General features: G+C 41.2%; 1 protein-coding gene across 1 annotated transcript; it reads left to right on the top strand.

Moving 5' to 3' along the window:
* Nucleotides 1-94: 94 nt before the first annotated feature.
* slc9a6a (solute carrier family 9 member A6a) lies at nt 95-13,825 on the top strand. The gene is made up of 16 exons (XM_047584823.1): nt 95-694; nt 1,992-2,191; nt 3,067-3,144; nt 3,248-3,324; nt 3,456-3,568; nt 4,026-4,131; nt 6,401-6,542; nt 6,924-7,029; nt 7,231-7,319; nt 8,330-8,443; nt 8,624-8,735; nt 8,850-9,003; nt 9,341-9,371; nt 9,451-9,536; nt 9,897-10,002; nt 10,255-13,825. Exons 1-16 carry the CDS (start codon nt 400-402, stop codon nt 10,525-10,527), a joined length of 2,082 nt encoding a protein of 693 aa, XP_047440779.1. The 5' UTR covers nt 95-399; the 3' UTR covers nt 10,528-13,825.
* The last annotated feature ends 772 nt before the right edge of the window (nt 13,826-14,597 follow it).

Consider the following 14,597-nt stretch of genomic DNA (forward strand, 5'->3'; position numbering starts at 1 on the left):
TTAAGGGACAGTTGGTCTCACTTCCTGCTCAGCATGACGAAAATAGGAAATTTCATAATAAGAGGCCACGGTTCCGATTTTTATCACCACCTGTGGAATTACTCCGTGAAAAACGAACGAACGGATATTTTAATTCATTCGCAGCTCTATAAAATTAGCAAACGTATTTTAGACAAAGATGTATGTTTTCAGGTCGATTTAAAATGCAATGGCAATTTTACGCTGAAATATACACGTTACACTTTCTGGAAAATTTACTTTTCACTTCCGGGCCGGAATTTGGTTCTCTGTTGCTGTCGTCTTCTTTCTGCCTACCCCCGTCAGTTCGTGAATAATATCTGCATAAAGTTTGTTTTTATCTCCGGCGACGCTGCAGCCTTTGGCCGCCGAAAAGCCGCAATGGTGTTTAAAATGACTGTCAACAGTGCCTGGAGGGCAACGAGGACGCTGTGGCTGCTCGTGCTAGTGAGCCTGTCTGTGTGCATCAGTGTTTGCCGAGCATCATCACCTCAGGAGGAGGACAGTGCCATGGAGAACATCGTTACGGAGAAAAAGGCTGAGGAGAGCCACAGGCAGGACAGTGCAGACCTGCTGATCTTCATCATGCTCCTCACCCTCACCATCCTAACCATCTGGTTGTTCAAACACAGGCGGTTCAGGTTTCTGCACGAAACCGGGCTGGCGATGATTTATGGTGAGATGCTTCGGCGTGACTGCGAGGCGTCATCAGAGCCGCTACTATCGTTTTGGGATGTTGATTAGATTTGGAGTGATTTCGTGCCACCATTAGCTTTCATATCTCTCCAACCTTGGTGTAACTTTCGTAGCTGTAGCATATTTCAGTACGTACAGGCAGTAGGCTGATCTGGTTTGGGGCTATAACAAGCTTTTAGTTACGGCAGTAAACGTCTCCACTGCACCCTGCCTGGTCTTCAAAATGTAAGCAGCTAAAACATATGGCCCTCCAGGGAGAACTGTTGAAGCATTAAAAAGCCAGGCCAGTATTTCACTTCCTCACACGCTGGTGAGTTCGGACTAGGTATGAATGTGGATGTCATTTGATCAGACTGAACAATGAGTCACTAGTGCCTCCTCCACTCACACACACTGTTACTCACAGCTGATAAGCAAGGTTCATGCAGATGTTGAAAAGACTTAATAGAAGCCATTTGTAGTAATGTTATTAATGAAATATGACTATGTACAAAAGATGTTTGTTCAGTCCTTTGTCCATTGGCACACACTGTTGTCACTACACATAGCTACAGTCCCTCAGTGTGAGCAGGTTAACTTAAACAGATCAGGCATGTTTTTATAGTTTTATTTTTGGATCCAAGTTACTTGGTGTTTGGTTTAATGCTACAAGGACTTCACCTTTGGAGGTCCTTTGACTCCAACTTTTAAATAGAATTAGGTGGTGGCATTTGGGAAGTTGTTTTAAGGACTGTGTTAAGTTGTGTTTCAAATCGAAACTGTTGAATCACCATCACACCCAGGTTTGTCATTTCTTGGGTCTAGTGCGCTGTTTATGTTGAGCTCTTAAATGGAGTAGAGGAACTAACGTGTTATTATTGTCAGGAGGTCGTAGTGTTTGGTGTCATGTAATTCTCAGTTTACAGCAGCTTCCCTCAACTTCATACTAGTACAGGTCATTGCAGCCTGGTAAACTGAACATGTGTATCGTTATGTAGGACCTTTAAGCATCTGAGAGTCTAACACATGTGGTTATAGTTTGTCTGACAATTAATTTGTTTCCAGGTTTTTATTTCATAGTGAAAACTGAGCTCACGATATTTGGCTTTGTAAAGCTGAGATTTGTGTTATATCTCCCTTTAATTTCCATAATTTTTGTAATCCTACCAAACAAATGGATGCCTGTACAATTTCAAGCTTTCCTCACAACCCCTCATTGACTCTCTCAGTGATATCTTCCATAGAACTTTTGGCCACAATGTTTTGACAACAACCCTCTTTTCTGCATCTTTTCCCAGGTCTAATTGTCGGTGTGATCTTGCGTTACGGCGTTCACGTTCCTCGGGATGTTAACAATGCCAATCTGACCTGCCACGTCAACGCCAGCCCCGCCACTCTGCTGGTCAATGTCGGCGGCAAATTCTACGAGTACACTTTGAAAGGAGAGATCAGTGCCAACGGAGTGAACAACGTGCAGGATAATGAGATGCTGCGCAAGGTACAGGCCCTCATGTTGTCATCTGAATTGTGTTTCTGATAGCAAGAAATTGTATTGATAAATTACATTTATTAAATTTACTGTTAGGTATCTAAATACCTTTCTACGTGTTACAACTTTAAATACAGAGTTGACACAATCAGATGATAAAATGACTACACAGCCAACATAGTTTTTATACTTTATTGATAAGTAACTCAACATTTCATTGATTACCAATGGAAATTAAACATTTCTGAAATGAATAATGAAAATATCTGTTCATTTCAGCCTTACCTTTATTATTTGATGGTGTCAGCCATTTTGTTTTTAGAAGGACAGAATCAAATTTTTAAACGTTGGAAAGGCCTTGACATGCGGATAAAGTCTTATTTCTTAGAACAGTTAGTTGCAGGAGTCCGCCCTCTAAGAGTTAGTCAGTGGTCATGTGCTGGGGTGTGTTTCTCACTCTGGACAATCTGCTTTGTCTGTGATTACATGCCATTATTCTTAAGGAAATCCTAACCACACAAACAACAAGTGAGCAAACTGCTACACAGGCTGCACTTTTTAAGCCGTAACAACGCAGGTTGGCGGCTGAGGATCGTTCATCACCATATTGTCATACTCTGTCATTTTAACGTTCCACTTTCCAAATTAGTGCAGCAGATGTTCCCCTTTTCCATCTTATCATTCGACTATTACGGCAGCTTTTTGTTGATTGTCCTGGATTCTACTTCACGGTGTCCCAGATGTGTCATTGTGATTAATTAATTAAATTGAAGTTGTTTTGCTAATACAAAAGCCTACAAATATCCATGAAAACAACATCTATCTTTTATTTTTTCATTCTTAAATCCTGTCATTTTTGTTGTGTGTGTGTGTATGTGATACAGGTGACCTTTGACCCTGAAGTGTTCTTCAATATTCTTCTACCGCCTATCATCTTTCATGCAGGCTACAGCTTGAAAAGGGTAATAAAAGCTAAATTGTGACTCATTGTTTAATTTAGGGAACATTCATGACACATTCTTGTCTTATTATAAAGGACTAATAGTTAAGTGTTTTGTCTTTCAGAGACATTTTTTCCGCAACATGGGATCCATCCTGGCTTACGCCTTTCTGGGCACAGTAATATCTTGTTTTGTTATTGGGTAAGAATATTAATATTTAACTAAGATAAACGTGTACAAAAGATTTTCTGTGTCACTGCAGTTTTCATATACACCAGTAAGTTTCCATGTTATTCGTGTTGATGGCCAGAATCCTGCTGTTCTTCCGTCAGGTTGCTGATGTACGGCTGTGTGACGCTAATGAAGCACATGGGGCAGCTGGCTGGAGACTTCTTCTTCACTGACTGTCTCTTCTTTGGAGCCATTGTCTCTGCCACGGACCCTGGTACACATTCTCAAAGTTGAAAGTTTTTTTTGCCTCCGGGTTATGCTGACGATAAACCGGTTTCACTGGTTGTAAGCGTTCTGCTCATAAACTAAAGCAGCGTATCCAGAAACTACACACTGCAGGAAGTCGCAGAGAGCATTAGTGTGACGTATTTATTTTCACAGAACAGTGCACACTGAGATGGAGAAGTGATCCATAGGTGGTTAAAAAAAGTGTGGCTAACGGTGAACTCCCAAGGCACACAACTAATTTAATAAATACATAGAAACAGTTTTTGTATTTTAAAAATTCATCTGTTGACCTTCTTACAGTTTCATCTTTTCACCATTACCTATATAAGTACAGTATTGGCAAATAATACAGAATTGTAACACAGCTCTTGACCCCTGCTGCGTTTATTTGGGTTAATGTGGAGGAAACTAAGTGACTGAGCTTGTTGCTCTGTGTTTCACAGTGACAGTCCTGGCCATCTTCAATGAGCTGCAGGTGGACGTGGACCTGTACGCGTTACTGTTTGGAGAGAGCGTCCTCAACGACGCCGTGGCCGTTGTTCTCTCCTCGTAAGTCTGTTTTCAAGTCATACCGATCAAAGCGTGTCTTCAAAGTTTTTGAGAGGGAAAAAAGGGTTGCAGCAGTATTGGTGAGTTGTTTAGTTGACTGACCAGTGACCTTTTACTAAACTGATGTCAGTTCCACGGTGAAGCCGTGCTACATGTCAACTAAAAAGACTTTTTCTTCTCCTTTACGTGGAACTGCTGTAACCTCCACAGAATTGTAAATTATAATAGCAGGCAGAGTGGACGGGCCGGGCCCTACGGAGAGAGTCTGACCAGCCCATTGAACGGGTGCACTAAGTAGAGCATGGCATTGTGTGCCTTTTGCGGTGCCTTGGGACAAACATGACAAATCGCCAGCCATTTGTTTTCAGACTGTGGCTCATTCAACCAGAGATGCAGAAAATTACGTTATTTATTGTTTTTGGTTAAGTGTGTTTTATATCACGAGTCTGCTGAGAACACATTGCTTTTATATTTTGAGGATACTGTGAGAGCCAAGGAGGAAGCAGAATGCTTGGAATCCTGACAGACAAAATGGCTGGGGGTTTGTTTTGTGTGTGTGTGTGTGTGTTTGGGGAGGTGCAAATGAAGTAGGTGGACAAATCTGATTACAGTCACACTTGGTTCAAGTAGTATCTACATTTAAAAAACTAAAGATCACATTTCATTAAAAATCCAAATTGTAAGTTAATTGCTAAATTGTTAAAATAAAAATTAGCTAAAAAAAATTCTATTGCTTTCTCTGAATCTAAAGCTATTTGAGCCAGGTTTAATCAGGCAGGACGATGCTGTTCTTTTGAGTATGACTTTATTTGGATAGTTCAGTACTGATTCAAAACTACACAAGGTCTTTCATAACAAAAATAGAACCGTCAATGAATTTTTGTCATTTTTGTCTTCATTTATAAAAACAGACCCAAATGAGATATGCTTTTCTGGAGTGAGTTGGAGACTATGAAAGATCTTTGTAGTCTCTTACGAACAGAAACATTTTCTTGGTCTTTGAATTTATATTTAACAGTGCTTCACTCATTGGTGAAAACCAGGCTTCCTCCTTTTTTTATTGTTAGTTATTTTAATAGTGAACCAAAACTACGACATGGTTTGATTTGCATTAGTTGTTCCACCCCCTGTGCAGGCTTCTTGGTACGATGTGACCACAGTAAAAACTGGTTTTACAGTCTAAAGAATACAGGACTGGTCTGCCATCACTTCAGTGTAGACTTTACAATAAAGCTCTAGGTTTCAAGTTAAATATTAATACTGAACTATCGAAATAAGGTCTGAGAAACTCTTTTTATTTCGACCTTTAAACCTCTGCATTGCTCTGCTTTATCCTTTCACTTTACACTTTAGTGTTGCACCCAGAGACACACCTGAAATACTTTCTAGTTTTATTCCCAAATAGACCTACTGTAGTGGTGGAATGTGCAACTGGGCAGAACTGATAAGGCTAATAAGGCTAATGTTTGCAGTACGTGTTACATCAGATTTTACAGATGAACAACATTTTCTTTTTCTCTGGTCTGAGGTGTGCAGGGCACTCCATCTTCAACATTTTCTTAGTTTGGGCTTCAACTTGTATAGCTGTGACTGTGTAAACCAGAGGTCTTCAACATTTTTGAGAGATTAAGTCGGGTCCCTCTACCTACTATATTAAACTTGGCGTAGTGCCATTTCTAAACATACCTTATTATTATTATTTTGCATTCAATATTAAGCTATTCAAATATTACATAGGTTCAATTATTCATCGTTTTTATATCAAACATGTGCAACAGTAGAGTGGCCAACTAAGCCTAAACATACCTGATATAAACATAGCAGCATGGGGGCAAACATGGGGACTGAATAGGATTTGGCCAATCGCGGGGAACCTGACAAAGTCAACTTGTAATATGCATCTTCCTTATTGGCTCAGCAGGCTTAGATTGACAGGTCTCAGCTGGTGCAGCTCCTCTACAGCTGAATGAGTGAAGTGCTGACTGAAAGATAATATTATTTATCCCTTTACTATAATATGTTGGATTCATGTTAATGTATATTTGAAGAAATTTAAATTTGTGGGTGGAAATTAAAACAAAAAAAAAGGACAATAAAAAATTTTGTGACCTCTCTGCAGTACCCTCTCAGCCCCCCTGGGGGTCACGGACCCCCTGTTGAAGACCCATGGTGTAAATTGGTGGTTATTTTTCTTCATGTGTGTCAGGGTTTACACTCTCTCTCTGCGTAAGTAGCTGCCACTAAATGTTTGTGTTTTATCTTATATCAGGTCAATAGTAGCGTACCAGCCGGAAGGAGACAACACCCACACCTTTGAAGTCATGGCCATGTTCAAGTCGTTTGGGATTTTCCTGGGAGTTTTCAGCGGCTCTTTTGCTCTGGGAGTGGCCACCGGCGTCGTCACCGCACTCATATCTTTTCTGTTGTTTTACTCTGTTTATTTGATCCATCCGCTCACTGTAACACGTCACAAATGTTTAATTATTTTCTCAGTTCCATGTAAAAACACTATAAACGAGTTTCTGTAAATTCTAAAATTATCATCAGCTCCACTCGATGAGAATGATGGGATAAGTGTAGGACGTTATTTCCAAAGCTGCCTCATTAGAAGCTGACAGTCAGTAGATTTCACATGAGAAACAAATCACTCCCAGCAAGCCATTCAATGGCAGATTAAATATTTGAAATTCATTTGCTTTAAGAAAAATGATTAAATCACTTTTAGAAGTACAATGTGAATTCATTTAGCAGTATCTAAGTATTTTGCTGAATTCCTTGACTGCTGACTGTACGTGACTAAGTTCACCAAACTGAGGGATTTCCAGCTGCTGGAGACCGCTCTGTTCTTCCTCATGTCGTGGAGCACGTTCCTGCTGGCCGAGGCTTGTGGTTTCACAGGTAACACACACACATCCACATATCCACAGTCTCCACAGTTTTTCAGGTTTGTCCAGTTGGAGGACATGTGATCATGTCAACTAGCTGAAGAGTCCTTTAGGAAGCAAAACAACAAGCATGACTTAGCTAATGCATCATAGTGTTAATAATCAATGTGTTGTGGTCATTTCTCCATCTCTGTCCCTCTTCTGTGTGGTGCAGGTGTGGTGGCCGTGCTCTTCTGTGGAATCACTCAGGCCCACTACACCTTCAACAACCTGTCTCCCGAGTCTCAGGACAGAACCAAGCAGGTCAGGCTCAGCCCACAACCACACCACTGCTCACTCTGTACTTTTCTAATCCTCTTCAAAAGCAGAACCAATGTTTAGCAGCTTATGATATTATGTTTTCAATTTTGATGTGTGTGTATAAGAGGAAAGGAAGGTTTTAAGAGGTTTAAGTGGTAGCATTGATGGGATGTCACCATGGCAACGCTTTGCTGACGTGGCCACCGAAGCCACGAAATCTTCAACTTTGCTGAATCCAGCTGTTTAGTGTTTTGACAGCCTCAGTGGGAAAAATTGATATGAAATAAATGCAGGAGGATGATCGTATACAGCTTTTTATAGCTTTTTATTATTTACTTACTTGCTGACATCGATCAGCCACAACATTATAACCACCATCAGGAGAAGCAAACATTGATCATCTTGTGATAACTCGGTGTGGGAAACCTTTGGACCTGGCATTCATGTGGATGTTACTTAGCCTTGTACCACCCACTGTGACCAGACCAGGCACCCCCCCACCCCATAGCAATGATGGCAGTAGCCATCCCCAGCAGAATGCAGCCCGACACAGATACACACAAAAATGGTTTAGGAACAACTAAAAAAAAAAAAAAAAAAAACATAAAAGACAGCACAAGATGATGACCTGGCCTCCAAATTCACTAGATCCAAAACTGATCAAGTATCTGTGGGATGATCAACAGAGGCCCTTCCCCTCAACCTGTAGAAGGCCCATGTCTATTCTCTGATGAGTCCCAACTGTTTTGGAGGCATAAGGGAGACCTACACAATATTAGGTCATAATGTTATGCCTGATCGTTTATATCTTGGAAGCTGAATTAATGTTCAGTAGAGGAGAAATGGTTTCATCATGTTTCTTAAATATTGTTCTCTTAATGTGGAAAGTCACACATGTAACTCATGAAAATGTCAATTTACTCAAGTGATGGCAAACACGTTATATTAATATTTGACTGTGAACCACCTTCTCTGTCGTCTAAACTCCTCTTGTTGTTCCTTTTCTCTCGCAGCTGTTTGAACTGTTAAATTTCCTGGCAGAGAACTTCATTTTCTCCTACATGGGACTGACTCTGTTCACCTTCCAGAACCACGTCTTCAATCCCATGTTCATCGTTGGAGCTTTTGTATCTTTTACCCATGATCTTGCACGTCGGCACACAAGTCCTTCTAATCTCCTGCTCGATTTGACCTGTTAAATTCAAACATCACACAGCAAACAATGAAATACGTGACTGCAGTGTGGGCAGTTCTTTGGTCGTTTTGCTTTTTGTTTTGTCGTTCTTCTTGACCTCATTCCCACCCAGATTGCTGTGTTTCTGGGAAGAGCTGCAAACATCTACCCGCTCTCATTCCTCCTGAATCTGGGACGACGTAACAAGATCAGATCCAACTTCCAGCACATGATGATGTTTGCAGGTTGGTAGCGAACTAGTGTGTGTCCAGTGTTGATGCATTGGATTAAAAGAAGGCTTGTAATTAGATCGCCTGATGCTTCGTTGTGTGTGACTCACTCTGTGTTGTGCTCGGTAGGGCTGCGAGGCGCGATGACCTTTGCCCTGTCCATCAGGGACACTGCCACATATGCCCGTCAGATGATGTTTTCCACCACTCTGCTCGTGGTCTTCTTCACTGTTTGGATTTGTGGGGGAGGCACCACTCAGATGCTGTCCTGCCAGCGCATACGGTACGACACTCCTTCAAACCCGTTCCCAGAGTCAAAGTGTTTCAGTACTGTTTAGTTCTGACGCCAGCGAGGTTTGGATAAGGTTAAGTGGATTGATTGTTTCCAATGCTCGTCCAGACTTCATGGCCCCTGTGTTTATATCATCTGGTTATCCTGTCAGGTTAAAACTCCCAAGAATTATTGACACTGTAACCCTTTGCCCTGCTCTGGTTTAAGCTTGCAGCTGTTTATAAGTGGTATTTCCTCCTTTTGATCAAACCTTGCTGATTGGGGACTTGTAGAACTGGGAAAGCAGTTCTGCAGTTGATTTACGTGTGTTTTCTTCGTTCTTCAATAGAGTGGGAGTGGACTCTGATCAAGATAACTCTGTAAGTTTGGCACCTGGAAATACGTATAGGAGTAATGTGATCTGGAAAAAATGCTCAAATATCTGTTCTCTATGTCCAGATGAGTATCGCTGAAGGTTCAGAGAGAAGAAGCACCAAACAAGAAAGTGCCTGGCTTTTCAGGATTTGGTACAACTTCGACCACAAGTATCCTTTGCTGACGAATAACATATTTTTTATTGTCATTATTATTATTATTTTTTGGTATCATACATCCCAAACATAATTAAATTTTCTTTATGTCCATACTCTGGAATTAAACATTTTGGAGTTCGGTGGTGACTGCTTCAGTTCACATTAACGGGCAGCAGAGGGAGCCACGCTTATAGAATTAACGGCATGGCAGCTCATCCGTTGGCTCTCCAGTGTGAAGGTCGTTCAGTTTGATGCGTTTCAAGTATTTTACCTTTGATCAGGCATCCATCACACTTTGCAGCGGCCTTTCTGTTTTGTTTTTTTTATTTTATTTTATACATAACATATCCTTGACTCAAGCCCCTTCTCCAGCTACCTGAAGCCCATCCTGACTCACAGCGGTCCCCCTCTCACGGCCACGCTGCCTCCCTGCTGCGGCCCCCTCGCCCGCTTCCTCACCAGCCCTCAAGCCTATGAGGTCAGACGCCAGTTAAAACAGGAGCTATTTTTACTCAACTGTGTTTGCGAAGTCTATTTCCTGTATTAACTAATGGAAAAAGCTTATATTGATGACTCATGACGCACAGAATGTCGCATTTAAACTGGAGATGTATCATTAAAGAAAATAATAACAAGCACAAGCCAGAATGTCTTGTTATAAAACAGTTTTATTCATAATGCTCCTGGAGTGTTAAAGCTTGTGCGTGTGACACCTCTCTCCTTTATCTAGAACGAGTGCCAGCTGAAGGATGATGACTCTGACCTCATCCTGACAGACGGCGATATCAACCTGAGTTACGGCGACATTACTGTCAGTACAGATGCCACAGGTGCCCACACGACCAGCGGCTCAGCCTTCGCTGGTGCCGCCACCTCTGATGACTTGGACAGAGAATTGGCGTACGGAGACCACGAGCTGGTGATGAGGGGCACGCGCCTGGTGCTGCCGATGGACGACTCAGAGCCGCCCTTCACAGACCCCCACCACCGCTTTCGGATGTGAAAAATAGCCTCTCACTGCTGATCCAGACGACCGTCCGTCAAACTGACCCGAGCCGCTGAGCAAAAGACCAGTACCTGACACTCCTCCTTTCTCTCTTCCACTCTCTTTCTTTGGATCTTGCACTTTTTCCTCTTTTTCCCACCTCATGTTGCATTTTCTCACCTCCTCTATAGGCAATTCACTGTCTCTACCTCATCGTCTCTTTTCTGCTCATTTCCAAACCTCTCAGGCATCTGCCATTATTGTATTATAGTCCTATTTATTTGCAGGGTGTTTTTTTTTTTGTTTGTTTGTTTTTTTTTTTGGTCAGTTTTGCTTAGTTGGGCTTAAATTTGTGTTTGGACCACCTTACTGTAGCATTGCACAGAGGTCTAGCAGCATGTGTTAGTGTGTAAATGCAAGTACCGACCACCACCTAGCTAATTTGTCGATGTACAGTATATACCAAGAGTACTATAACTTTGATATGCATGCTGAGGATGCTTGTCGTTTTCTTTGTATGGGAGGTCGAGGGCTTTTGTGTTTTGGGTCTGACCTTGAATGTTGCTGCCTTCTCTCTGTGCATCAAGCTGACCCAGTGGACAACTTTACTGTACATTCGGTTACAATCAAGTGCCTGGGAATTGCAGTTTTAAGCATGGCAACCCAATACTGGATCAGCTCTGTGAAGCAGAGCCAATTCTGATTGAGCAGTCATTCAGACTTTTTCCTTTGTAAAAAAGAGAAAAAAAAAAAATCAATTAAAAACAAAACCGACCCCTCTGTCCATAAGGTAGCAATATCCTCAGTGGGCGTCCGGGCTGTCAGTTTGTGCTATTTGCTTGTAAATAGTGTTTTAACAATGTGATGCAGTGTAACCTGGCAGTGAAAGGCGTGGATCTCTCCCAATGACCTTTGACTGTGACACAGAGAGAGACTTTACACCTTATTTTAGACGCTGATGTCGCTCACAGCAGAACGAAAGGGCTGTTGTTCTGAAAACGAGATCCAAACGAACTGAAAAAGCTTAGTGCCATTCCTGTCCTGCATTTTCACCTTTTCTGAAAACTGAATGCAGACGACCTTAAAGTGTTTTGTATTTTTTTTTGCGGCGCAGCTTAGAACTTAAAGCTGAATCGCGTTTTTCATATCCATTTAAAACGTACGCATTTTCTATTACAAGCGTTACAACATTGAAGACCAAGATTCCTATTGTCTTGTTAAAGTAACTTTGAATTTGACACTAGAACAACTAACTACCATGTTATTAGAAAGCACACAGGTATTGTGAGGGTGATTTTATGAGGAAAGTGAGAGCGTCTCTCTGGACTGATCGCCTGGTTTTCGGAGGGCTACAATCAGTGATTATTTTCATTATTCATTAATCAGTTTTGTAAATTAGTTGATTAATCATTTAATCTGTGAAATGTCAGACGGGGGCAAACTGTTTCCATCTGAAGAGTCTAAGACATGTTGAATGCTTTGTTTTGTCTGATCAGTCGCTGAAAATGGAAAGACGTTCACTTACAATTTGACACTTTTCTCAAAAACACAATGAAGTATAATTTATACAGTGAGTATTATTATATCATTTGCACAAGACAGATCCACCCGATGTTGTCTTAATCAGTCCATCCCTGATTTACCTGTTATGAGCAGATGCTTACGTTGGTACTGTGGCGGTTTTACTGCCTGAGTAGAACAACAATAGATGTTTAAATGCTGGATGCTGGATGTTTCTATAGTTCTTGTGGTTCAATAGCTTGAAGTTCAAACTGGAGTTTAACAACGTGAAGTCCTACAAAGACAGGCTATTAAAAGGGTCCTTGTCCCTGGGTGCGTTACATTTAACTTATTTCAGTATATTGGTCTACACTGTAGTGGCTATTTTAGTGGGTGTACAAGAAGAACGGAAGATTTTTGTGAGCTCCTTTGGGTGCAGAGTGCAACAGCTGTCGGGTGCGGGTTTAACAGGAAGCGTTGATATGATGTCGCCGTGGCAACACTGTGTTTATGTGGACCGAAGCCAGAAAACATTTGGTGACTTAGCTGAACGCAACCGTTTTGTGTTTTGGATTCATGGCGAGCCAAAGAAAAAAATAAGAAAGTGGTCACACGTTAAAACGTACGCCAGAGGATGACGATGGGTTTAAAGAAAGAGAGCGAGATGGAGATGAATGGAAATGGACAAGGGAGGACAGGCCTGTGTTTGAATGAGTGTTTGTGTGGTGAGGATGATACAGACGTGGAAGGAAGAGAAGGCTTTCCACAGTTATCTTCTGCTGTGCAGGAACTTCTAAATTTAATGTGTTTTTTTGTTTTGTTTTTTTTTAATCAGGCATTCCTCTTGAGACCATATTATTTGCAGTATGATTTATGGCGTTAACAATTTTATATCTTGTGTTATGAAGCTTTTTTTTTTTTCCAGAAAATCCAAGAATTTGCACTCACTTATTGAGGATGTTTTATTGTTTTGCTATGTTTTATCCAACAGCTGCTTTTATATTATTTACCTTGTGTTTCGGAAGGTTGTGGGACATTTAGCGAATTTGTGCCGGCTCAAATGAAAGGTGAATTAATGTTTAGTAGAAGTTCAGTTGGTTTGTTGTGTTACTTTGTTAAAAAAAAAAAACAAAAAAAACAAATGTGTCCACGCTGCAGTGGCAGTCGGGATGGTTCAAAATCCTTTCATAGCGTTGTTACATCTTATCTAACTTGACCATTCAGGTACTTTGCGTGCGTGCGCGTTGGCAGCAAGTCGCTGTTTGAATGCTGTTGCCATGACGTCTACAGAGCATGAATCATCTGTCCTCTGCTGGCTCTTTGGAGAAAAAATAAATAAATAAGTAAAATATATATATATACAAGCAGAATTGTGTGCCACTGTTCTTAAACTGACACATTAAACAATGTGAAATCTGCAAAAGGAAAACTAGGTTTCGGTGTTTGCCTACTGCTCTGCCAGTATGTGTTCCGTCTCTGTTCACTGAATAGTGATTTGTGATAAGCTTTGATCATTGGAAATCTTGTCTGAAGTAGCTGACCAAAGAGGCCTGCTGTGCTCTGTGTTTTCAGACAGCCCACTCTATCTTTATACTCCAAATTCTCTGTGCGTGAATGTGTGTGTGTGTGTGTGTGTTTTAGTGCCTGCAAGTGTATGTGCGGATGTATGTGTTCGAGTGTGATAGAGGAACATTACGTTCTCTCTTTTCCTCTGTGTTGCAGGTACTGACTGTTTACATCTGTGTAAATATACTCTCACCTGTTCATGTGTGTGCAACGGTCAATAAACAGAAGCCTGTGCTTTTGATTCAAATGGTCTCCTCGTTTGCCTGCTCGTTATTGGGTGTCTGGGTTGTGTAAGAATGTAGCTGTTGAGCTCCGGAGATGAAACCAGATTAGTGCCAGAGACGATTTCATTTGAGTTTCATAAATCTGAGAAGGGATTTTCTCATAATGACAAGAATAGTTTTATAATCTTAGGAGTTTTGGAAGGATGGCAGGTAGCCCTATGCTGCTATCCATGAATTTCCAAATATTTCAGAGTGGGATGTGAAGTGGTTTCCATTAGTAAATGGGTGCCCAGGGCCAAAATAATATGGTAAATATTCAATAAAGTTGTAATGCCGCATTACAATTTAGTTTCTTCAAAACTTTGCATTTTATTTGTGGATAGTTTTATACTTTCTGGCCTATTAGGTTTTTCTTAATTCTTTTATATCTGCAAACTTTTACAGTACCAGGGGTCAGAGGTTGACACTGCTTAATTTAAAGCATGCCTTCAAAAGGGGGTCCGTGACCCCTAGAGGGTCTGCGGAGGTACTGCAGGGAGGTCGCAAAATCTTTGGTTGATCAGACATTTTTGTATATTTTTTTTCATTTTTACCCACAATTTTGCATCCACCTATTTAAATTTATTTAAATGCAGGTCAGGTCAGGCTACCCACAATTGGCTGAGAGTCTATTCAGTCCCCAGGTGAAATCCCAGATGCATGCTACAGTATTAGCAGTAGCTAACAGTGCATGATACAGTATATACAGGTATGTTTATGTTTATGACACTCATCTCGTGTCACAACAGCCACCCTCTG

Source organism: Mugil cephalus, chromosome 5, assembly GCF_022458985.1.
Source record: "Mugil cephalus isolate CIBA_MC_2020 chromosome 5, CIBA_Mcephalus_1.1, whole genome shotgun sequence".
In the NCBI taxonomy this organism is placed as follows: Eukaryota; Metazoa; Chordata; class Actinopteri; order Mugiliformes; family Mugilidae; genus Mugil; species Mugil cephalus.